The 26,201-nt window shown below is 43.7% G+C and overlaps 1 protein-coding gene across 5 annotated transcripts in view; it reads left to right on the forward strand.

Annotated features, from left to right (window-relative positions):
* The first annotated feature begins 2,832 nt into the window (after window positions 1-2,832).
* Window positions 2,833-26,201, forward strand: part of LOC147637274 (uncharacterized) — a 33,868-nt gene continuing 10,499 nt past the window's right edge. The window contains exons 1-5 of one of the 5 annotated variants that reach the window (XM_086800912.1): window positions 2,833-2,991; window positions 3,285-3,472; window positions 4,056-4,216; window positions 6,392-6,501; window positions 6,590-6,628. In XM_086800912.1, coding sequence (XP_086657038.1) covers window positions 3,401-3,472; window positions 4,056-4,216; window positions 6,392-6,501; window positions 6,590-6,628 — 382 coding nt within the window. In that variant the 5' untranslated portion in view covers window positions 2,833-2,991; window positions 3,285-3,400. Of the gene's footprint in view, window positions 2,992-3,284; window positions 3,473-4,055; window positions 4,217-6,391; window positions 6,502-6,589; window positions 6,629-26,201 lie in introns of those variants that run through there. The other 4 variants (XM_086800913.1, XM_086800914.1, XM_086800915.1 and 1 more) reach the window with 4 other exon arrangements.

Genomic DNA, 26,201 nt, shown 5'->3' on the forward strand with positions numbered 1-26,201 from the left:
TAGCATCCCTACATATCCAAGCCTATGTATGTACATAGGCAATCATTCCTTACTATGTTTGTTGACCTCTTAGCTTATAACAACCGCACTCTTGATAATTCTAACAACCATCTAGGCTCCCTCCATGGGAGTACACAGGTGTGGAGTGTAACCATCCTCTTACAACCACATGCTTAATAGATTTAACAACCATCTAGGCTACTTCCATGGGAGTGCACATGTGTGTAACCCAACCATACTTATATGTTTTTAGTGCACTATAATATTCTTCTCTATTATTTCCTCCTATTATTATGCTTAAACAATGGTACTGATGTAGCACATATAGAGGGGTTAAAACAACGTATTCACACATTAGTGTTTGTTAACATAAAATCATTACATGTCAACAAAATATACAAAATCTTCTTTGAGTCCTATATTTCAAAACCAAGGAATTTATAATGCTTTACTTTGATAATCATCTAGCATGGATCCTTACAAAGAACTAACAACTCTCTATGACTTTCATTGATTGCATTCAATCAATGTGGTAGAGGAGTAGGAGAAATAAGGGAATAAGAAAAAATGTTGAGTAGACAAAGATGTATGAAAGTTATAGAAGGACATATTTTCTTTCTTTAGTACATTTTGGTTTGAGAGGTCTTTACCTACACTTTACGTTTGAAGCTATTTTTCTATTGTTGCATCATTAGCATAACTTTTATTGGTATTTTTACTTCTTTGTATTAGACAAAAGCACCAATGTGAAAGGAGTTTTTCATCTTTTTTTAGGGCTACAATATGGAGCCTTATTTAGTTTTATGAATATGATGGATTTGAATGGAGCTACTTATGTAGTTTTGTGAAAGTGAGGGATTTGATTGTATGCACATGTGTATTTTCTTCTAATAAAGTGTTAGCATTCAAAAGATTTTTCCAAATCATGTAAATGGGATGTAATTATACCAAAGTGTGTCACACTGCACAAAGATAATTTTTTCAAGAATGCACACTAGCTAAAAATGACGCATGGAAAATCCTATAAGTAAGGTGGGAAAGAAAGATTTCTCACAAGATAGGTGTAGTTAATTAGTGACATTGTGTATATTAACTCGTTGTAGAGATATCAAAAAAGTTTGGATATACGTAATGTAAGATATTACATAAGCATTTGATATGCAAGGTTAGGTAATGTAGGGTAATTTTATATATCTAAATTAGGCTTTAACAAAAAGCTTACAAGACATGGTGACATTGGTGTGTACGCTTTAAAAAATCACCTATCTAGGAATCCATCATCCATGTTATTTCAATTTGATTAGATTAATTGTTTGTGAGTGGCTTCCACACTCATGTTGCCATTCAAGCCAAAAGAGGTATCTACAATTGCTTGTTAAAACACACTTCTTCAAGTGACATGGACTACCCTTAGAAGTTGGCCTCTTTAAGTTGATGGAGATGTTCTTTTTGTTTAGAGAAGGAGGGTCAACCATACTTATTTATAGGCCACATCCTTGAGTGACAAAAATTAATTAATTCTAACAAAAATATGAGAAGAGCATGAACAATTATTTGTTGAGATAGATTATGGGCATAGAATTACTTTTGTTATGGTTCTTTCCTCATTATTTTCAATTGATTTGTTGCGAAAAGCATGAACAACTATTCATAACCATTCTCATTTATACCTTTTCATTGTTGTAGACCCACCAAAGGAGGCTCTTAGATTATAGGGGTATTTTAAAAGCATATTTGTTCGTGGTGACCCAAGACAAATTGCAAAAAAGGAGATAATAAGTCATTTATTAGTAATGTTGAATGTGACATGCTACTTTTTTTAAACATTTGAGAACTCATGCACATAGTGACATTAAGTGTATTTGAGTTTTGAGAAGGCATGTACATAGTGACGTTAAGTGTATATGACACTTGAGAATGTATAATGACATTAAGTGCATATGGCACTTGAGAACGTATAGTGACATTAAGTGTATATGGCACTTGAGAATGCATAGTGACATTAAGTGTATATGCCACTTGAGAATGCATATACATAGTGACATTAAGTGTATACATTAAGTTTATGACACTTGAGAATGCATATACATAATGCACATAGGTGGTTGAGGATTAGTGACATAAGTGTATTAATTTATTATCAAGATAGCACATAAGTTTTTGATATGCTACATGACATTTCGTGTAAGGTGGTTGTATATAAGGTAGGCCCGAAAGGAATGCCGGTTGTGAATTAGTGTCATTGAGTGTATGCTCCATAAAACTGCATGTTAAGGAATCCATCATTTATGTTAGTTTGATTTGTACAGAGTCCCAAATTCAGTTATGTTTGTGTAGACATTAACTGCTTGTGAGTGGCTTCCATGTTCATGTTGTCATCTAAGTTGAAAGGAGCATATGAAATTGCTTGTTAAAACACGCTTCTTGGCCTCTTCAGATTGTCCTTGTCAAAACTTAATTGAACAAAACCTCTGGGTAGGTGATGGGTGCACAATTTCTTTTGTTACTGTTGTTGCCACTCTAATTTACAATTGACGTGTAGAAGAAAGATAGCCATGAACTCCAATCATTCATAACCATGCACTGATCCTCATTGTAGCTTTTAAAATTACATGGTTGTAGTCCCACGAGAGGAAGCCCTTGAATTACCTGGGGGTATTTATGGGCCAAAGAAATCAACCCAAGTTCCCATTGGTGATGTTGAATGTGACGTAAAACATGCCATATAGAAAGCAAATATGACCAAAAAGAAAGGGGGGGGTCCCCTATCCTTTGCTTTTTTTGTGTGGGGGGGGTCCTCCTGATGAGTCCACGAGGATCTAATTGATAGAATTCTACGAAATGGGACAGTGTTTGTGATCTCATGGAAGATTGGAATCATTGTTTCCTTCTCTTTTATTGATCGCACTGGTAAGCCAATATATGGTGCTCTCTTTCGGGCCTAGCATTTCATTTCATGTCCTTGTGCGTCTGCGAGCTGCGCAAGGCGGGGTAAGTACTCTACTGCTTGCCTCTGCAGTTGAATGAGAAAATTTGTCACACGTGTGTCTGCGCGCGCGCGTGCGTACGTGTGTGTGTGTGTGAGAGAGAGAGAGAGAGAGGGAGAGAGGGAGGGAGAGACAGAGCGGGACTCTACTTAGCAATCTCGATCGATGCTGTAGCTTGAATAATCGCCAATAAATGTTTGAATTGCAAATAATTTTTGCAAATGGGAAGCACTTGTAGACTTCTAATTCCTCCTTCCTAACTGAGAATTTTCTGTTGATTTTACACGACGCATGCAGTGGAGTACCAGCATGATGATGAAGGTTGCATCTGCAGGAGGCACTCTCTATTCATAATTGTCGCCAGAAGCTCACACCTTTTGCTTGTATTTTTGTAACCCCCATCTGATTTGCGCATGTTGACCACTTCTCCATGGAGCACATCAGACTGCCTATTGCTGCCAAAATCGAAGACACCGGCACAAAAAGTAATACTCTTTGTTCCTATCAGAAATCTGAAAAACACATGCATCATGGCCATCATGAATATACTCATTCAGGTCCATCTAGCAATGAATGAGAAACCCATGTAAGTAGGAAAAAATACATCAGGCTAAAAGACTCCCTCATTTGTACCCAATATGAGAGGATGCACCAGTTGGCCGTGGATGCTCTTGTCCTTGTCTTTTGTGACACATGGTGGGCCCCACATCAACTGGCGATTCAGTGGGTGGCCGGAAAATATTTCCGATGCACACTCTTACACAGCCTTACACCTCTACATAGTGGCCATACATCTTTACACTAATATTTGTTCCAGTACACTCTCTCTTACACAGCCTCACACACCTACATAGTGGCCTTACACCTTTAAACTTAAAATTTGTTCCGGTATACACTCTTACACAGCCTCACACCCCTACATGGCCTTACACCTTTACACGTAAAATTTGTTCCGGTACAATCTCTTACACAGCTTCCTTACACCCTTACACTTAGAAAAAATTACACCCTTATACTTGAATTTTTTTCTAAGTGTTTGAGCTGTGTGTGTCGAAAATGTGTGTATAGGAGAGCAATCGAGTGCAAGAATCTGTATACGCCTGCATGCAACCTGCAGGACTTGACCCCAAGACCTTGGGTTCTACTAGCGTTTATACTAACCACCACACCAATACATACTTGATGCCCAATCACATTCAAAAATGCTCAGAAAGTACATCTGCAAAAAAAAAGGTAGACCTATTCAACTCAAAGATTTGCATCAAACTCTTGAATGGACTTGAGTCATCACAACACCCCAATAGGTGCCCTAGAACACACCCCCCTAGAAACTTCCCAAGGCACCATAAGTGCTCTAGAACACAAACCCCCTAGAAATTAGGGGAGCCCTTGGCCTCTTGAAAGCTTTGGTGCCAGGGCACTATTAGCACCCATGTTACATGCACACCCAGTTGCTGTACAGGTGGCATGGCATTCATGAGCATTTAGCATAGCATTCTTATCATCAAGCAAGCATTAAGCATGGTATTCAAGCATTAGGCCAACATTGTGGGCAGCTGGCAGGAGTGTACAGCAGCTGACAGGGAGATATCAGCAGCTGACAGAGCATTCAATGCAGCCGACTGGTATTAGTCTCAGTTGTGGACACTTTTTGCAAGCTGACAGCAAACTCACATATAAAAGGCGTTGCACATCATTCAGTCGAATATCTCTCATCGTTTGGTGGTCTACAGTCCAAGACCATAAGAAGGTGCAGAGTTCAGCATTCAGCATTCACCATTCAGCAGTACAGCAGCATCATCATCATAGATCTTTTTAGATCTCAGTTGTAACCATTGCATTTAATATAGTTGCACTGCATTGCATTGCATTGAAACCTTTTTCTATCTCTTAAGTGTTACTAAGTACAGTTTAGTCAAGGCTAAGGTTGTTTTACTACGATCAATCCCTCGTATGTCACATTGTTATCAGAGCGTTACAGGGTAACCAGACTTAGTTCATCCCTTAAGTCATTCAATAAAGCATCATGACAGTCGCTTCTGCTCAGGTAAATCGAGTCCTCAAGATCTTGCAGGCCATCCTTAGGGTTTTTCCCTTACGCATGCATCAGCTACCCATTCATTTGCATTCTTGCATAGCATATAGGGTAGCACATGGCTTGCATCACTATAGCAGTCATCCTAGCAGTCCAGTAAAGTTAGTCAATCTAAGCATCTTGCATCTGCAAGGCATACATGATTTACCCATGAGTTTTCTGGGGAAGAATGACATCCATCATCAAAGGAGAAAATGGAGTTTTGGGCTTCAACTAGCATCAGCAGGGGATTCTCTTTCACATAAGAAGATGGAAGTAGCTCTAACATCGCCTCAAGAGGTTCAGAGGTCCATGAACGATGGAAATGGTGTGTGAAAGGATTCCACATACAGGACAATGGTGATTCAGGTTTTTCCAAGTGGATTTATCAGCATTTGCCATGGAGTTCCCGCAGTGGAGAAGTCAGTTCCCACAGTGGAGAAGTCTTTGGCTCAAAGGATTCAACTCCTACAGTCGACCTTAGTCTTGACAGAAGAAGACAAAGTGGGGCAGTGGTTTCAGTGGAGGAGGATCACCAGAGGAGTCGAAGGGTTGTTAGGTGTACTACCTAGCAACGATTTAGTAGAGGGGAATGTCACATGCACATCGAGTTGGTGTACAGGTGGCATGGCATTCATGAGCATTTAGCACAGCATTCTTAGCATCAAGCAAGCATTAAGCATGGCATTCAAGTATTAGGCCAACATTGTGGGCAGCTGACAGCAGTGTATAGCAGCCGACAGGGAGATATCAGCAACCGACAGAGCATTCAATGCAACCAACTGGTATTAGTCTCAGTCGGGATACTTTCTGCAGGCCGACAGCCCTAGGCACAGCCGACCAGCAATAAACTCACATATAAAAGGCATTGCACATCATTCAGTCGAATATCTCTCATCGTTTGGTGGTCTTCACCCCAAGACCATAAGAAGGTGCAGAGTTCAGCATTCAGCATTCAACAGTACAGCATTCAGCATTCAGTCAGCATCATCATCATAGATCTTTTTAGATCTCAGTTGTAACCATTGCATTCAATATAGTTGCATTGCATTGCATTGAAACCTTTCTCTCTCTCTTAAGTGTTACTAAGTACAATTTAGTTAAGGCTAAGGTTCGTTTTACTACGATCAATCCCTCGCATGTCACAACTCACAATATTACAGTAATGCAGTCTTTCAAGTCTGTCCATCAATGCATGCATCAAAATACCGTAATGCACTCTTTCAAGCCTATCAATCAATGCTCGAGAAAAAGGCCTACTTGTTCTGTCAAAAAGATTTAATTTTGTGATTTTTAGATAACTTGATTCTTAATCTTGATGGTACTGTTCAGGTGTTGTGGCCTCTCCAAAGCACTTTTCTAATTCATTTCATGGTGGCCGCTATAGAAAATCAAGTATCGGCACTGAGTCTTTGGGGTGTCTTTCCTTGTTAGACGAAGGTGATTTTTTGTACTTAGGGATTGCTATTATTTATAGGCTTGAGTCTCATTACTACTTTATTTTGTATGACTCATGCAATGTTTGCAGGAGAGCAACTAGAGAGGCCTCGTGCATTACCAAGCCCAGGTCTTACCTTTGTTTCCTATTTGGTGTCAAAATTTGTTTAGCAACCTAAAAAGCATTGGATGTAAAAAGTATTATTCAATTTAAGGACTAGATGAACATTAAGTTTAAAGGCTGTTTGTCTTCCTTTTAGGTGCTTCAATTAGCACCACTTACCCTCTCTACTGTTGGTGTGACTCATGCATAAGTTGATGCTTGGGCAGCAAATGATCAAGATAGCATGATCCACTGCTACTCCAACTGGCCTAGTGCCTACCATAAAATCCTGAAAAGAGGGAATCAGACTGGGCTGAGCCATAACATAGTCCACTGCTAGCACCATGCCGATGTGGAAAGCTAGTGAAACCGCCCGCTGTCGGGAATCTCTGTAGGCCATTCAGGATGGCCAATCCATGTGCAGTCCCCATGTCTATCAAATACCGCCCATACACAGTATGTTCCTCATCCTGTGAGAGTCTAGATAGGCCCATATCCCTAACATCAAGCTCCCTCAACATCTCCTCTGAGGTATCATAAAATACTGTTTGGTTATGGGCGTCCTGGCATTGAAGTCCCCCAGGAGAATGATGTCACCATCCCTGGAGAACTCCCAAATATCATCATCGAAAATAGAAAAGGGAGACTGCCCGCTAGGTGATGCATACGCTGATGTACCAGGAGAAAAATAGCATATAGCAATGTAGAGATATCTGTCCGTCTCTGCCCACATGTACCTGGCCTGCTCATCTCTGCGGACTATATGTATCAGTGGTTGCATCTCCTCTCTAAACAATACTGCCACTCCTCCTGAGCCCCGTCCTCTATGCTCTGAACGAGTCTCCTGTCTACAAGCTCTCCCATCGGTATCCACTAATATGTGGCAAGGACTGTCCAGGAGCTTGATGCGTCTCAAAGTAGAAGATGATGTCCCTCCCAGTGAAACTATCCTCAAAAGCCCTTACATCAAGGCGTAGAGATCCATTACAATTCCAAGTAGCAACTTTGAGTGTAGTCCCATAGGTCTCGCGCCGTCATGAAGAGCGCCTCTCCATAATCACCACTATACCATCTCTATAGAAGGCCACTTTCCCTTTCTCTCGGGCTGCCCTTATCTCGGGCATAACTTCTTTCATGTGGGCAAGTTGTGAGAGTGTGAGGTCATCTCCAAGAAATATTCCCGTCTTCTTGAGTGTAGGATGTCTTCAAGAAGTCCTCCTTCGCTTCAATGGAGGGGAAACGAATGATAAGTGCTCTCTCCTTAGAAGATTCGCCACTACATTCTCTCTTCTTTCCCACTCTCCATGCCTTTGTGTGCGTGGCTTCAATGCCCATCATAGAGAAGAGCTCCTTGGTTTCCCCTTCCACATCATCACGGTCTTTTAGACCGGACACTCGTACATGTAAGGCCCGGGTCTTCCTCCTTTGCTCCTCTTCAAGGGTCATGTTGATGATGGTGGGAGTGGGGATGGGTGGCGATTCTTTACCTTTCCCTTTCTTGGCGACCTCGATCCATTTCTCCGCCTCGTCCATCTTCTTTTGTGTCTGTGTGATCACCTCTACCCATGAAGATGTCTTCTCTTTATGTTGCTCGTCCTCCTCTCGAATGATCCTCATTTGTTCCTTGATGGTATTCAGCTCTTCAATAAAGGAGCGCTGAAATTTTCCATCCTCAAGCTTGCCTTGTGAAGTGGCTTCCAGCTCCTTTTTGAGGGTTGAGATTTCAGCGGCTTGACTTTTAGCATGCAATTTGGCCTCCACTAGTTCCTCCTTTTTGATTGCGGTAACGGAAGAGTCGACCATCTTCTTGTTTTCTTTGATAATTGTGCTGAGCTTGTCCTCTACCTTCACGAGCTCCTCTTTAACTCCGGTCTTGGCCATGACTTTTTGCAGTACTTCCCACAGCCAATGGACTGGAAAATAATCCATGACACCTACGCGCCGGATGATCCGCAGCAAACCTTCAGTACCACATGATATCCTTCGAGCGGAGTTTGCTGTACCACCTATGTTAGTAGAGGCCATGTTCTAGACTATATCTTTTATACACAGGATGCGGGAGCTCCCACTAAATCGGGTATCTCGGGCTGCTTTTGAGGCATCCAGACAGCTTGCTGAGGAGGGACATACCTGGTCATGGTACTCCCAGGTGGTACAGTGGATATCATCACACAGGATTGATATTGACAGATTACCACCCTTACAGTATGACCTAGCTGCACCACACAGACGCCTCTCTTAGACAGAGAGGAACAAAGTCATGAGACATGACATTTGGCAGGGCCACATACAGGAGACTTGGCTATCTCCCAATCAGCCACTCCACTTCTTGAGCACCTCCATAGACGGCTTCATCCAGCGACCACGATACTTGGAGGTCCACTTATCACATGGAGCCAGAGTAGCCATTGGGCGACTAAGGGTCTCATCACACCAACTAGAGATCGAGACTGGGAGAGTAGCACGCATTCCTCGAGCAGAGCGCATTTGCAGATTATGCCAGACGGAGGTAGAGACAGAGGAGCATTTTGTTTGCCAGTGTGGTGCTTTGCAGGAGATCAGGGCATGCTATCCTGAGGTTTTTAGAGGGACCACATCACTTAGACAGATTTGGGAGAGATCGGACCAGAGACAGCTAGGCAGACTACTACTAGCACTACAGAGACACAGGTAGATCTTACTTCAGACACCCGCACATCCTAGCGGAGGAAGACAGTCCCAGTTGACTGACTTCTTCCAGAGATTGGCACCAGTAGCCCAGCCACACACATTGGGAGTGACATCTTAGCGAGTGGAGAGACACCACGGCTACACCACAAAGAGATCGCGGCCATCCGGTCTCGACACCAGCAGGAGGTCGAGGAGCAGCTGGCACATTTTCGCTTTGATCCAGGACGCATGTTCTAGACATTTACGGCATCCTCAAATCGGATGTATGACATATTGTACCCAGACTATGGGACACATATCATACTTGTATCACCCCTTCAGCATATAGAGATGCATTAGTAGCCCTAGTACTCCATCCACACCCTCTCGTTTGTACACCACCATTGAGTCCCCTATGGTCGTGTTGTCATATTTGTACATTTTATTCTCACTCCACATTTTCCTCTTGATGACTGGAGGAACATCATTGTACTACTTGTTTGTCTCATAGGCCAATTTTGGCCTTTTGCAGACGTTAATATATCTTTCTTTCTTTCTTTATTTCTCTCTCTAATAATCTATCTATCTATCACCATCTATATATATATCTATCACTATCTATATATATATATAAAATACAACAAACGCCTCTAACACACCTCTAACATCTCTAAAAAATATAATTCTTTTGAGGCGTGTACCATACCCGCCTCGTACCAAACGCCTCTGACGCCTCTAACAACCCTGATCTATCTCCCGATGAGTGCTCACACAATAGAGAGACTTGGAGATTAGAGTTGCCAGGAGACCCGGACGCAGACCACCACTACTCCAGCAGGCCCAGTCTGCTTAGATCCAGGCACGATACCGCAGAGCTATGGAGGAGAGAGTCCAAAGGCTACACCAGGGCACAACAGAGGTGAGTCCTCCTCGCCCCATGCCCCATGTATTATGTACTACACCCCACCATGTCCACTGGGTGGAATTAGAAGTATACCATTTATCATGATTGTACATCTATAGCATGCTAGGCAGTGACTGCATAGTGAGCTGCATATGACTAGGATTAGCTTTTCATTTCAGTTTTTCTTTCCATGATGATACGCAGGACGACATGAACTTGTTGTATACAGATTTGTCTCATTGGCCGATTTGGCCTTCCGTAGACGTTATTATATCTTTTCTTTTCTTTCTTTCTTTCTTTCTTTCTTTGTAGGACTACACATATGCTGGTTGAGAATGGAAGAGGAGCTTCGATGTTAGCTTGGAGAGGAAGGAGAATATATGCTGATTTACTGCCTAGAATTTGCTTGAGACTCGCTGAATTATGAATGATTTATGCTGAGTTTTAGCGCTTGCTTATATAGTCCTCAAAGAGAGTTGGTCGGCCAGGTTCTCTTGGACAAAAAATGTTATAAAATAGCATTAAAAACTGGTGCTTTTTGTTTGCTGCTGCAAGCCTGCTGGCCGACTGCTTATGGGCCCATGATAGGCTGCTGCAGCCCTCAAGGAAGCCCCTTCTGCTGGCTGACAGGGACATAGGGCCCCCTCTTGCTGTCGGCTGCCTCAAATAGAGGTTCAGGGCTGTAAACAGCCCTTAACCATGCTGACTGGTCCACCAGCCTTGGCCTGGCCTTTGGCTAGCCCATGGGCATGCCTTCCTGACACATGCTACTACGTGCTTCTAATGCAACCCTACTACTAAGGCTGATTGCTACATGCATCTATCTAATGAACTTTCCAGGTAGGTTAAGAGGACCGACTCTAGTCTGACCACTATGGCTCGGAGATTGACCTATGTAGCTCGTGCTTGAGTGTCCGTGGACCTGGGGATCACAATGGAGTCACGGCGTAGGACAAATATTTCTAAAAAAGGTATTACTTTTGTACAAATGTTGCATTGATGACGATGCCAGTGTGTCACTTTGCACCCCAGTGTAGGGTGCATGCGACATTCCCTCTTGCTTAGCTTGGCGGTAGGTTCAAGGTTTCCAAGTAGTCCGCCAATAATTGGGGGTACTCCTGAAAGAACTCTTCATCCAGCCATGCTGCGTTATGGGTTTCGTGATGCTTGAACTTCGTATAAAACTGGCTTATTCTTCGACCGGAACCATGCTTCCATCTGTGGAGTTTGTTTTGGCTCTATGACTTTTGCCTGGTCGATCATATTTGGTTGTTGCTTTATTGCTCTTCTGATACATCTTGCAATGCTGTACAGAAGCCTTACTGTAATGATCCACAACCCTAAGCTTGATTAAGAACAAGATGCTGATTAACATGATTAAGATAGATGAGAGATTGGTGTTGTCATGACCCTGTGAAAGTGGAACAGCATAAGTGTGAGCATGGTGGTTGGTGAGCAAGATAAACTTTTAAGGATGCATACTTGGGTGTCCGGACAAAAGTAATGTGTGGACAACCCCAAGTGTGAAGGGGGGGACCAAGGTGTTAAATTTTATAAGGTTTATAAACCTTGGGTGGCCCTTAGTTTTTAAAAACTTTAAGGGAGGGCCACTAGGATAATTTTGGAGGGGGGGCTACTCTACTTTTAGAGTACACGCCTCCCTCTCCATCTCTCTCTTGCTTTTTGGAGAAAGGGGATTGGTCGGCTGGCTGTGTGGGGGAGAACACGTATAGGCTGGCTGCGTGGAGAGGAAGCGTGAGGATCGCCTGAAGAGAACCGTGCAGGCCAGTACAGAACAGCTGGTGCAAGTCGGTGCAGGTCAGCTGGTACAGGTCGGCAGATGCAGGCTGGTACGGGCGGCTGCTAAAGGCCATCTCGTACGGGTGACAGCTAGACAGTTGGCGCAGGCGGCTGTTGTAGGTCAGTTGGCGCAGGCTGCTGTCCGTACAGGTCTGCAGGCGCAGACCTGTACGGACAGGTACAGGCGAGTACTGCAGTCCTGTCCAGCAGGTACAGGCGGGACAGTTCAGTCCTGTACAGCTGCAGGCGAGCGGCGCATCATCAGGTGCAGGCGGCGCATAACAAGGATTGCTGCAAGTACAGTTCTGAGGCGGCTGCAGGGGGGGAAAGTACAGACAGGTACACGTGTGCTACAAGTACAAACCTGTATAGTTAGGTGCACACGTGTGATGCAGAGTTGCTGATACAGGCGACTGCTAGTACAGACTGGTACGGTCAATCCCTCCGTTGCAGAACTGCGCATAACAGTTGGTAAACTCTGAACATATCTTTCTTTCTTTCTTTCCACTGGCTTATGTCTGCTACAGAGTTGTTTCTTCTGGCCCTTTGTGAGAGGAGGGGTATAGCAGTTTGAAGGGTGGAAACAGAGATTGGACAGTGGATTTGTATTTAGGGTGAGTATGAAGCCATGAACATGGAACAGCCAGATGCGTGCTCAAGGCTGCCCTGTTGTATTGTCTTGGTTGATTAGAGGAAATCACGGTGTGTTGCTTTTGTGGGACACAGATCTGTATGTGAATCCTCTATGCTAAGAGGTCTTGAGGGCTGTCAGATTGGACATGCAGACTGGCTTTGTTGTACTCAGTTAAACTCTCCATTGAATTTGAATAAAGAAATACCGAAAGGGGCGCCAAGCTTTGGGGCCAACAGGTGTCGTTTTCCTTTTTGTTCTGGAGCATTCTAGCTCTTGTTCATTTGTTATTTGACTGGACTACTTTTGGAAAGGTGACTGCTAGTCTACCGCACTTTACTACCACAGGCCGGTTTCAAGGTTCCGTTGCCGGGACTCATCATCAACTTTCTTAAGGGGGTGAGCTCGTGGTTGTCTCGAGGAAAGTCATTGCTGAAAAATTCAGCAACATGTCAGACAAAGAAGATGAATATTTTTATGATGAAGAGGAAGAGCAAGAGGCCTCTCTTGAGAGAAATGAATCTGAGGATATTCTTGCAGGAGAATAGGCTGCAAAAGATGCACAATATGAGGATGTAACACAGCCAAAAGACATGCCTAGTAAAGAGGAAGATGATGCTCAGTTTAAAAATCGTTTGGCAGGTGTAATGGATGTGTTTATGCAGCTCACTCAAAGTGAGAAGTTTGCTGAATTTATGAGATCCCGTTTTGAGCCTGAAAAGAAGAAGAAGAAAGTGCATTCTAAGAACCCACCTCAGGGCAATAGTGGTGCCTTTCCACAGGATCCATCTTTTGGACAGTTTCCGAACATGCAACATACTTTTGGTGCCAACTCACAGAGTTCCTTTTTCGGACAGCCATCTGTTTCACAACAGTCTATGCATCTAGGCTATTTTGGTGGTGGCTTTGTGTTCCAATCCATGACTGGGGGCTATCCTCGGGGAGGCATGGGTATTCCAGGGAATTTTGGAGCTAGTTTTTAGCCTGGTATGCAAGGGAATATGTATGGTGGTATGCAGTCCGGAATACAAGGAAACATGTTTGGGGGCATGCAGCCCAGAATGCAAGGAAACATGTATGGGGGCATGCAGCCCGGTATGCATAGTGGTATGTTTGGAAACATGGCCGGAATGTATGGAATGCCAGGTGTGGGAACTGGCAATATTGACCCTATGATGGGCATGAATGTCGGGGGTAGCAATCTTGTGAAGCCACTTCCTTACGATAATCTAACGCCTATGGGTAAGGTGAAGGATTATAAGGAAGGGGGAGCTGCAGTGAAATTTGACACGTTCAGTGGGGCCAAAGATAAACTAGAGGCACTTACCTTTTTACAGCAGTTTGACGTTGCTTTTTTTGGTGTTAATTAAACGGAATCCTCTAAGGTGAGAAAAGCTGCGACTTTTCTCATGGGCAATGCATTGCAGTGGTGGTCCACTCTTCTTTTACAGGGCATAGCACCATCTACTTGGATACAATTTAAACAGGTGTTCTCTTCCGTATGGCTCACATCTACTTTTGAGGTGGATGTAATGACAGCATGGCACAAGTTGGATGCATCAAAGTGTGAAAATCTTGAGGATTATAATAAGAAGTTTTGGGAAGCTTTACTCCCAGTTACTTCCTATCGTGCAGTGCCTTTGTCTGAGCAGGTGGAGAAGTATTGTTGTGGGCTGCCCAAGGAAGTGCGTGACTATTGCATAAAGACTCGAGTAACAAATATGTCGCAGATGATAGAGAATGCTATGACAGCAAATGCGTTACTCACTGGGGTCTCATCTGGATTTAAAGGAAGTAAAAGCTCAAGCAAGAAATCTGAAAAGTCAGGGCATGCTTCGTGTGATGCAAAAGGGTCTACAGAGAAGCGGTATAAGAAGTTAGCGATGCCTAAGAGAACTCCTGAGGAGAGACAAGCTTTGATGGATGCTCGGAAATGTTTTTTACTGTACAGAGGAGGGACATATGTCTTTTAACTGTCCCAAGCGTAAGTCCCAAAAGGACTCTGACACTAAAGGGGAGCCCAAGTCTAAGAAACCAAAACCATCTGCAGGGTTAGTTCCTGATCTTGTTGGGGAACAGACTGAAGAGGCTGAGTTGTGCAGGGCATGGGACAAAGTGAGAGATCAAAATGCCTTGATTTTCTTTGACAGAAGTGCTAGAGCCAACTTTATGTCACCGGATTTGACTGGCCGATTGAGGATCCGCGCAGAGGAGATGGGGTCTTTGTATGAGGCTAATATGGCTTGTCCTGGGTATGCAGAACCTGTTACTCCTATTATTGGGAAGCTCAGGCTTCATGTGCAGGGTTATGTGGACAGTGAGGAGTTCTTCATCATGCCACTTGATGGATGTGATGTTTTGTTGGGTATGCCATGGTGCCATAGAGTACATGCGGTGGTGGATACATACAACAGGAAGATTATTTTGACTCATAGAGAGAAAGAGCATATTTTGGATGTAAAGCTTAAAGGGGAATCTGTTCCTATTGTATCAGCTTCGGCAATTTCATCAGTAATGAAAAAGTACCTTTCCGCGTACTTGATTTTTGTAAAGGATGCAAAAGATGATGAGTCTAAATCTAATTTGTCTATGTTAGATAAAGACATGACTGATTTCTTGCGTGAGTTCCAAGATTGTTTTTCCGAGTCATTGCCAGGAGAACTTTCTCTGGAAAGGCCAGAAGACCATGCTATTGATCTAATTCCGGGGAGTACTCCACCAAATAGACCGCCGTACCGTGTTAGTGCAGCCCAACAACAAGAAATTATGAGTCAGGTACAGGAGTTGTTGAATAAAGGGTTGATCCAGCCTAGCTCATCACCCTTTTGCTCACCTGTACTCTTGGTGCAAAAGAAGGATGGTTCTTGGCGCATGTGTATAGATTACAGGGCGCTAAACAAGAATACCATCAAGAATCGATTCCCTATTCCGAGGATCGATGACATATTGGACCGCTTACAGGGCTCAACAGTCTTTAGTCGGATAGACTTGAAAAGCGGGTATCATCAAATACGCATTAGACCCGAGGATGTGCATAAGACAGCATTTCGGACCACTTTTGGGCTATATGAGTTCTTAGTTATGCCCTTTGGTTTGACAAATGCGCCTGCCACATTTAACAGGATGATGGACAGGATTTTCCGGCCTCATAGAGCGTTTGTGGACACATTCTTTGATGATATGATTGTGCATTCACACACTGAGGAGGAGCATAGGAAGCATTTGGCCATTGTGTTTGAAGAACTCCGGAAGCATAGGCTGGTCATTAATGGCAAGAAGAGTGAGTTCTTCTTGGAAGAGATACACTTCTTGGGGCATATTGTGTCTAAGCATGGAGTCCGTATGGATCCTTCGAAAGTGGAAGCAATTCTTAATTGGCCAGATTTGAGAACCGTGCATGATGTACGCAGCTTTTTGGGATTGTGTTCCTACTACAGGCGGTACATACGGTATTTTGCTGAGATTGCTTCACCCCTTCATGCCTTAACAAAGAAGGCAACTCCGTTTAGATGGGCTGATCAGGAAATTACAGCCTTTAAAGAGCTTAAAGAAAAGCTTACTTCGGATCCCGTATTGGTATTACCGGATCTCCATAAGGCTTTTGTTGTCCAGTGTGATGCATGTGGAAACAGCATTGGGGCAGTTCTCATGCAGGAAGGACATGTGATAGCCTATGAGAGTCGTATATTACAGAATGCCGAGAAGCATTTGCAGGTTTATGAGAAAGAGATGTTGGCTGTAATTCATGCTCTTTCTACATGGAAACACTATTTGCTTGGGGCTGATTTCACTGTGCAGACAGATCATCAGACCTTGCGTTATTTCCTCACGCAAACTAAACTTTCTGAGAAGCATATGCGATGGGCCAACTTTTTGTCTATGTTCTACTTTCAGATTGTACATGTGGAAGGCAAAAAGAATGTTGTGACAGATACTTTGTCACGCAAGCCACAGGTCTCAGCAGTTTCACTTGCTTATCATCATGAGCTTGATGAGATGAAAGAGCAGTATGCCTATGATGAGGATTTTGGAAGGCTCTATGATCAGATGTCTAAGGGTCAGTGGCATGATCATTATACTCTCAGGGATGGTTTTTTGTTGATGCATGGTAGACTGTGTTACAAGGCAATTACGACTCAAGGTTATGATTGAAAGTCATGCTCCACCGTATGTAGGTCATAGAGGTATTGATGCCACGGTAAAAGCAGTTGAGACTTTCTTTTATTGGCCGACCTTGAGAAGAGATGTTGATGCTTTTGTTAGGCAATGCATCGTATGTCAGAAGGTGAAGTTTGACCGTCAAAAGACACCAGGGTTACTTCAGCCTTTACCTATTCCAAATAGACCATGGGAGAGCATTGCCATGGATTTTATATTTGATCTTCCAAGGACACAAACGGGGAATGATGGCATTTGGACTATCATATGCAGGTTCAGTAAGCAGGCTCATTTCATTCCCGTGCGTAAGACGATCAAAGTTGATCATATGGTGAAGTTGTTCATGGCGAACATCTTCAAGTATCATGGCTTGCCTTCGTCTATCATCAGTGACTGTGATCCACGGATGACGAGTTTATTCTGGAGAGGGTTGTTTGACAACATGGGTACAACTCTCAAGTTTTCATCTTCGTTTCATCCACAAACAGATGGTCAATCGGAAGAGGCTAATTCTACAGTGTCAGATCTTCTTAAGTGTTATGTGTCAGAGCACAAGCAACAATGGGAAAAGTATCTTCCTTTGGTGGAGTTTGCTTATATAACAACACAGTCCATACCTCGACGGGCAAGGCGCCTTTTGAGATTGTAGAAGGAGGGAAGAAGGTACCACCTATTTTGCACACAAAGGATAAAATCTTTGAGGCTGATCAGTATGTGGAGAACATGGATGAAGCTTATCGGAGAGTTAAGTTGGCACGATTTGAAAAAGCTAGGCTCAAGAAAATGAAGGGTAAAGAGCGCTTATTCCCTAAGTTGAGCATGCGTTATGGTATTGGAAAAGATTGGTGAGGTGGCCTATCGCTTGAAGCTACCAGATCACTGGAAGATTCACAATGCATTTCATGTGAGTCTACTTAGACCTTTCCATGGAGATGTGCCTGAGGATGTATCAGATGAGGCTCAGCCGGAAGTTGAGGAACTTGATGAGGTTCTTATTCCAGAGTAGATACTGGCACATAAGGAAAGAAAGGCACGAGTTAAAGTTTCCCGTCGCTATCTTGTGAAGTTCAAGAACTATTCACCGATGGATGCGAAGTGGATGGAGGAAGGTGACTTAACAGATTCACCTTAGGTTTTACAGCTCTATCTCGATGCCTTTGAGTTGGAGCCGACTCTTGTTACGGCTCATTCAGGTTCAGCAGAGCATGAGTCTGGAGCATTGCCTGATGCTCAAGAGGGGGGTAGCACCTCCACTCCCTTGATACAGACAGGCTCAGATGACATCTAGAGGTCGCTTGGTGCAGCTTTTGTCTCACCCGAAGGTACTGATGGCTGACAGTACATCTGTTTATGGGACTTCTATGATATATGTCATGGCCCTGTGAAAATGGAACAGCACAAGGTGGGCATGGTGGTTGCAGAGTCAGAATATTTTAATGATTCACATGGGGGGTGCCCGGACAGAGTTAATGATGTGTGGACATCCCTAGGTGTGAAGGGGGGGAACTAGAACATTAAACTTTAATGTTTATTAAAGTTTGCCCCTAGGCCTTAGTGGCCCCTAGGGACTTTTAAAGTTTGGGGCCCTAGGGATTATTTTGGGGAGGAGGGCCACTCCACTTTTGGAGTGAGTGCTTCTCTCTCCTCCCCGTCTCTCTAGCTTTTGGGGAAGAGAGTCGTGGAGCCTTCATGCGCATGTTCTCAAGCGTGGAAAAGAGGAAGAGAAGGGTCGTTGGAGAAGTCGTGCTGCTGCTGCTGTTTTTCTGAGTGCAAACCAGCCGTACAGCACTGTACGGCCAGATCTGCTGCAAGTACCCTCTTTCTCTTCTGTTTTTGCTGGCTGCGCATAGGAGTTGCTGCAAGGATTTCTGCTGCACACAGGTTCTGGTCGGGCTGTACCAGCAGGTACAACAGCAGGTACAACAGCAGGTACAGCACTGTACGACTGCCGTACAGTGTACGGACAGTCAAGTACAGCAAGTATTGCTGCAGGCGGCGTTGCACAGGCGCTGGATAGGTCTGATTATGCAGATTCAGGCATGTACAAGTGTGGACAGCAGGCTGCGTGTGCAAGTACAACTCTTGGCACGTATCCCGAGGTAGTACAGACGGGTACGGGGCTGTTTTTCAGATCTGTACTTTCAAAGACAGCATAGAGGTGAACACGAGGCAGGTACAGGCAAGTACGTGCACATGTGTGAAGCAGGGTTGTGGAAACAAGTGCTTGCAAGTACAGATTGGTACCGTTGCTTCCTCCAGTGCTGTTTCACGAGCTGAATTTGGTAAGCTCCGTTTCTGTTCATCTATCTCTCTTTCTACTGCTTGATGTCTGTTGCAGATATGAGTTATCTGTCCCCTTGTGAGAGGAGGGGTATGGCAGATTGACAAGGGTTGAGACAGAGTTTGGACAGCATATGTATGTATGAGCTGAGATGTTGTATCATGCACTTGAGTTATGCCAGATGTATGCTCATGGCTGCCCTGCTTAGTGGTCTTGGCTGATCAGAGGGAGGCACAGTGTGTTATTGTGGAACACAGATCTGTGTGCATAGATCCTCTGTGCTAAGAGATATTGTGGGCCGTCAGATTGGACATACAGGTGTAATCTCTTGGCTGATTTTTGTTGTACTCAGCCATTCATATATTTTTTGGGAATTGAATAAGAAATACCGCAAGGGGCGCCAAGCTTTGGGTTCAGATTTGGGCACTCTAGCTCCAATCTGTTTTGTTTTCACATCTAGACTACAAGTGGACGGGTGACTGCTAGTCTACCGCACTCTGGTTTTCATCGGAGGCCGGTTTCAAGGTTCCGTCCCCGGGACCAAACATCAACTTTCTGAAGGGGGTAAGCTCGTGGTTGCTTTGAAGAAAGCCATCGCTGAAAATTCAGCAAACATGTCTGATACAGAGGATGAGTACTTCTATCATGAAGAAGAAGATCAAGAGACTTCTCCTGAGAGAGATGTATCTGAGGATATTTTTGCAGGAGAACAGGTTGCAGATGTTGAGCCTTATGAGGATGTAACACAGCCAGAAGATGTGCATGGTAAAGAGGATGATGATGCTCGGTTCAAAGATCGCTTGGCTAGTGTTATGGATACTTTTATGCAGCTCACACAGAGTGAGAGATTTGCTGAATTTATGAGATCTCGCACAGAGCCCCGCACAGAGCCCGAGAAAAAGAAGAAGAAGGTTCGTTCAAAGAATCTTCCTCAGGGTCATAGTGGTGCCATCCCACAGGAACCATCTTTTGGCCAGTTTCCGAATATGCAGCATGCTTATGGTGCAAACTCTCAGAGTTCCTTCTATGGACAGCCACCTATTCCTCAGTAGAATATGCATCCAGGTTATTTTGGTGGTGGTTCGGTGTTCCAATCCATGACTGGGGGTTATCCTCAGGGAGGCATGGGTATGTATGGGCCTTTTGGAGCCAATTTTCAGCCTGGCATGCAAGGGAATATGTATGGTGGTATGCATCCGGTATGCAAGGAAATGTGTTTGGAGGCATGCAACCTGGGATGCAAGGCAATATGTTTGGTGGTATGCAGCCAGGTATGCATAATGGAATGTTTGGAAACATGGCTGGAATGTATGGTATGCCTGGTGTGGGAATGGGAAATGTTGACCCAATGATGGGTATGAATGTTGGGGGCAGCAATCTTACGAAACCACTTCCATATGATAATCTAACGCCTATGGGAAAGGCGAAGGATTACAAGGAAGGGGGAGCTGCAGTGAAGTTTGACACTTTCAGTGGGGCCAAGGATAAATTGAAAGCACTTACCTTTTTACAGCAATTTGATGCTGCTTTTTCATTAAGTCATGTACTATTAATGAGATAACTATGGTTCACCTTTGAGCATAAATACTACAAAGAGGGACAAGAAGACATGTCCTATAATGGGGTTACTGAAATCAAGGAAGTTAATATAGCAAAAAATGGCTAGGATCACAAACCACTCTGTATTATTGTGAATAGAGAAAGTACTATGAATACAAATGCATACTAAAGAGAAAGTACTATGAATACAAATGCATAATGGAAAAAAGCAAGCCTTGGATGTACAAAATAAAGAAACATTAAGAGACTGCAAGCTCTAGACTCGACTAGATTTCAAAATCCAAATAGTCCCAAAGGACTATTTGGATTACATCCTGAAACTAAACAAGAAGGTCAATCAGCTAACTATGGTTAAGGAAAAACAATGGATTAGCAAATTGATGAACTGTTGTGTGCATAATGTAGACGCTCAAGTGGTACCTCCTATCAAAATATTTGTGCCCATGAATTCAAAGAGATATTCCTACTATGGAGAAGTGGAAGAAGAGAACGAAATTAAAGAGAGATAACTGTGAATACACATGCCTAATTGCAAAAGGCAAGGCTTGGATGTACTAAATGGAGAAATAATGAGATTATATAAACTCTATACTCAACTGGGTTTGAAATCCAATAAACTTATGTGGTGATCTACTCTTCTTTTGCAGGGCATAGCACCCACCACATGGGTCCAATTCAAACAGGTTTTCTCTTCCGTATGGCTCACATCTACATTCGAGGTGGATGTTATGACCGCATGGCACAAGCTGGATGCTTCAAAGTGTGATAGTTTGGAGGATTATAACAAGAAGTTTTGGGAAGCTCTACTCCCAGTTGTTTGCAGAACTCAGAAACCATAGGTTGGTGGTTAATGGCAAGAAGAGTTAGTTCTTTTTGCAGGAGATACATTTCTTGGGGCATATTGTGTCTGGTCATGGAGTCCGTATGGATCCAGCCAAGGTAGAAGCAATACTTAATTGGCTAGCTTTGAGGACCGTGCATGATGTACGCAGTTTTCTAGGATTGTGTTCCTATTACAGGCGTTACATACGGCACTTTGCTGAAATTGCTTCGCCTCTTCATGCTTTGACGAAGAAGGCAACTCCGTTTAGATGGGCTGATCGGGAAATTACAGCATTCAAAAAGCTCAAAGAAAAGCTTACTTCGGACCCAGTATTGGTGTTACCGGATCTCCGAAAGGCTTTTGTTGTCCAATGTGATGCATGTGGAAGTAGCATTGGTGCAGTTCTCATGCAAGAGGGACATGCAAGAGGTGCAGTTCTCATGCAAGAGGGACATGTCATAGCCTATGAGAGTAGAGTTTTGCAAGATGCTGAGAAGCATTTACAGGTGTATGAGAAAGAGATGTTGGCTGTAATTCACGCTCTTTCTACATGGAAACACTACTTGCTTGGGGCTGATTTTACTGTGCAGACAGATCATCAGACCTTGCGTTATTTCCTCACGCAGACTAAGCTTTCAGAGAAGCATATGCGTTGGGCAAACTTTTTGTCAATGTTTCACTTCCAGATTGTGCATGTGGAAGGCAAAAAGAATGTAGTGGTAGATGCTTTGTCATGCAAGCCACAGGTCTCTGCAGTTTCACTTGCTTATCATCATGAGCTTGATGAAATGAAAGAGCAGTATGCCCATGATGAGGACTTTGAAAGGTTGTATGATCAGATGTCTGAGGGTCAGTGGCATGAGCACTACACTCTCAGAGATGGGTTTTTATTCATGCATGGCAGACTGTGTGTTACCAGGCCATTGCGACTCAAGGTTATGATTGAAAGTCATGCTCCACCGTATGCAGGTCATAGAGGTATTGACGCCACGGTCAAAGCAGTGGAGACTTTCTTTTATTGGCCAACCTTGAGAAGAGATGTTGATGCCTTTGTGAGGCAATGCATCGTATGTCAGAAGGTAAAGTTTGACTGTCAGAAGACACCAGGGTTATTACAGCCTTTACCTATTCCGGATAGACCTTGGGAGAGCATTGCCATGGATTTTGTATTTGATCTTCCACGGACACAAACGGGAAATGATGGCATGTGGACTATCATATGCAGGTTCAGTAAGCAGGCTCATTTCATTCCCGTGCGGAAGACAATCAAAGTGGATCATATGGTGAAGTTGTTCATGGCGAACATCTTCAAATATCATGGCTTGCCTACGTCTATCATTAGTGACCGTGATCCACAGATGACGAGTTTGTTCTGGAGAGGGTTGTTTGACAACATGGGTACAACTCTCAAGTTTTCATCGTCATTTCATCCGCAGACAGATGGTCAGTCAGAAGAGGCTAACTCTATAGTGTTGGATCTTCTCAAGTGTTATGTGTCAGAGCACAAGCAACAATGGGAAAAGTATCTTCCTTTGGTGGAGTTTGCATATAACAACACTGTTCATACCTCGACAGGCAAGGCGCCTTTTGAGATTGTAGAAGGAGGGAAGAAGGTACCACCCATTTTGCATACAAAGGATAAGATCTTTGAGGCTGATCAGTATGTGGAGAGCTTGGATGAAGCTTATCGAAGAGTTAAGTTGGCCCTCCAGAAAACTCAGCAGAAGCAAAAGAAAGCCGCAGACCGTCACAGACGTGATTTACAGTTTGCATTGTGTGATTGGGTTCTTTTGCGCTTTGAAAAGGCTAGACTCAAGAAGATGAAGGGTAAAGAGCGCTTATTCCCTAAGTTGAGCATGCGATATTATGGGCCTTTTCAGGTTTTGGAAAAGATTGGTGAGGTAACCTATCGTTTGAAGTTACCAGATCACTGGAGGATTCACAATGCTTTTCACGTGAGTCTTCTTAGACCTTTCCGTGGGGATGTGCCTGAGGATGTATCAGATGAGGCTCAGCCGGAAGTTGAGGAACTTGATGAGGTTCTGATTCCAGAGCAGATACTGGCACATAAAGAAAGGAAGGTACGAGGTAAAGTTTCCCGTCGCTATCTTGTGAAGTTCAAGAACTATTCACCGATGGATGCGAAGTGCATGGGAGGGGGGTAGCACCTCCACTCCCTTGATACAGACAGGCTTAGATGACATCTAGAGGTCGCTTGGTGCAGTTTTTATCTCACCCGAAGGTACTGAGGCTGACAGTACATCTGTTTATGGGACTTCTATGATATGTGTGTACTAGTCACATGAGATTTTTGTGGATATGTATGGTTCACAGTGGTATACAACTTGGACTATTACTATGCAATTGGTTTGCAGTGAATGTTGATACATGTATATGGCTTAGAGAGATTGGGACGCTGATCTTGCCATATTGTATATTTCACTTTGGATATTTTGATGCATCACCAGAATGCAATCGAGGACGCTTGCCATTTTTCAAGAGGGGGGTATGTCATGGCCCTATGAAAATGGAACAGCACAAGGTGGGCATGGTGGTTGCAGAGTCAGAATATTTTAATGATTCACATGGGGGGTGCCCGGACAGAGTTAATGATGTGCGGACATCCCTAGGTGTGAAGGGGGGGAACTAGAACATAAAACTTTAATGTTTATTAAAGTTTGCCCCTAGGCCTTAGTCTGCTGCTACTGCTAATGATGATCTTAATGAAGATGGTGTTGATGACCTAATTACTGTCCTAACTGATAATTAATTAGGGATTAAGGCTGTTCATGTTGGAGATTAGCCATGGCACGGGCGTGCACGTGGCATCTTCTCCTGCTAAACTTGATGACGGGATAGACACTCTGTCATCCTTCCTCCCGGGACTAATGACTTTGACCTTCTACTTTAACTTTGACTTTTTTTTGTCTGAACACCGTCCACTTTTGATCTCCACTTCCAAGTCTTGCTGATTTGATGTAGAGCTGTACAATGGCTGCAACTTTGTATAGCTGATCCAAAGAGAAGTCTTCGTATTGGAGGATCTTGTCACACAAATGCTCACACCGTCTTCTGTATCCTGAGTTTCGTGAGTTTAGCAATTCACTTTAATACTTCAAACTTTAGAGAGATATGAGAGAGAGATGAGAACTATACACCGTATGGGGTCCCAAATTACCCACTGAAGGGCCCCCTATCCCGTTACCGAGATAGTATTTGCTTTATTATCTTTAAAGAGACTGACGGCGTGACTAACTATAAGCCAAACGCAAGACCTCTGAAGACCAAGTGTTGGGCTGAACTGTGCACTGTTGTAGAAGTACCAAAGATGTCCAATCTCGAGCCTATGCACTCTTCCCAGTGGTATGAGGGAGGGATGCAAAGCTAGGGCTGAGAGAGGGGCTGTTTGGGACTGTTCTAGAATGTATATGAATGCTGTAAATGAATGAGAATGCTGCGTTTTACCTTCACCAAGTGGCTGGAGCAAAACGATGAATGAATGAATGTTGAAAACTCTATGGATGCAGAAAACGCAAGATGGATTGAAGGCTGAATGCTGAACTGCTGCGTTTTATTGATGTAGATGGCTGAATGCTCATGCGTTTGAGGCGCCTAGGGCTGTAGGAGACAAACGCTGAAGAGAGATGGCTGAAACTGCAATCGCCTATGCTCCTAGGACTGAGGATGGTAAGCGCTTGATGGCTCTCTTGCTGAATATGATGAATGACTAAATGATTATTCAAGGGCTCTATTTATATGGGTTGCATGAGCCAGTCGGCTGGCTACAGAGCTGGCCGACTGCTCATGTCCATAAATAATGCATAAATGATGTGAAAAATGCTGAAAATGACGCGGAAATTACCAGAAAAATACTAGATAAATCCTGGATGCTATCTGAGGTTCCTGCAATGGTCTAGATGCTATGCATGAATGATGTGCAATATGCAGGATGCTTTCTGATGCAAACCCTAAGGTTTCTACTGACTGTATATACATGAGTGCATCTCTTTAAGTGGGTTAAGGGACTTAGATTGACTGACTGACTGACTATGGCTGAGAATGACCTACGTAGCTCATGCCTGACTTATCCTGGGCTGAGGATATACAATGGGGTCACGGCGTATGACAAGGATCATCCTGAATGGAACTAATACTGTACAAATGTTGCACTGCTGATGATGAGCCAGTTTGTCACCATGGGACATTCCCTCCTGCTTAGCTTGGCGGCAGATTCATGGCTTCCAAGTAGTCCGCCAACAACTGGGGGTACTCTTGAAAGAACTCCTCCTCTAGCCATATAGCTTCGTGGTGGGTACCTCGATCTCGGAATTTCGTATAGAACTGACATATGCGTCGACTGGAACCATGCTTCCAACGATGAAGAAGGATCTGCTGGGGCTCAATGACTTCTGCTTCGTCTACCACGTCTAGCTGCTGTTCATCTGAAACATCAAACACTTTTGGACCAACATATGGTTTGAGCCAAGAAACATGGAAACATCATGTATTGTCCAACTGGTAGGCAACTTTAACTTCATGGAGACATCACTTAACTTCTTAACTATTGGAAAAGGGCCAAAACTACGGAATGAAAGCTCGGGACAACGTTTGCCCACTTGTTTCAATCTTTGTTTCATGATACGGAGATAGACCCAATCCCCTTCCTTGAAGTGGACATCTCGTCTAGACTTATTCGCCTGTCTGCTATATGCTTCCTGTGTTGTGGTCAAGCGGTCCTTGACTGACTCAATGATTTTGAAAAATGCTTCCATGGTTTTATTAGCCTCTAGAGAT

The sequence above is a fragment of the Cibotium barometz genome, chromosome 7 (assembly GCF_041138505.1).
Source record: "Cibotium barometz isolate CiBa-2024 chromosome 7, ASM4113850v1, whole genome shotgun sequence".
NCBI lineage: Eukaryota > Viridiplantae > Streptophyta > Polypodiopsida > Cyatheales > Cibotiaceae > Cibotium > Cibotium barometz.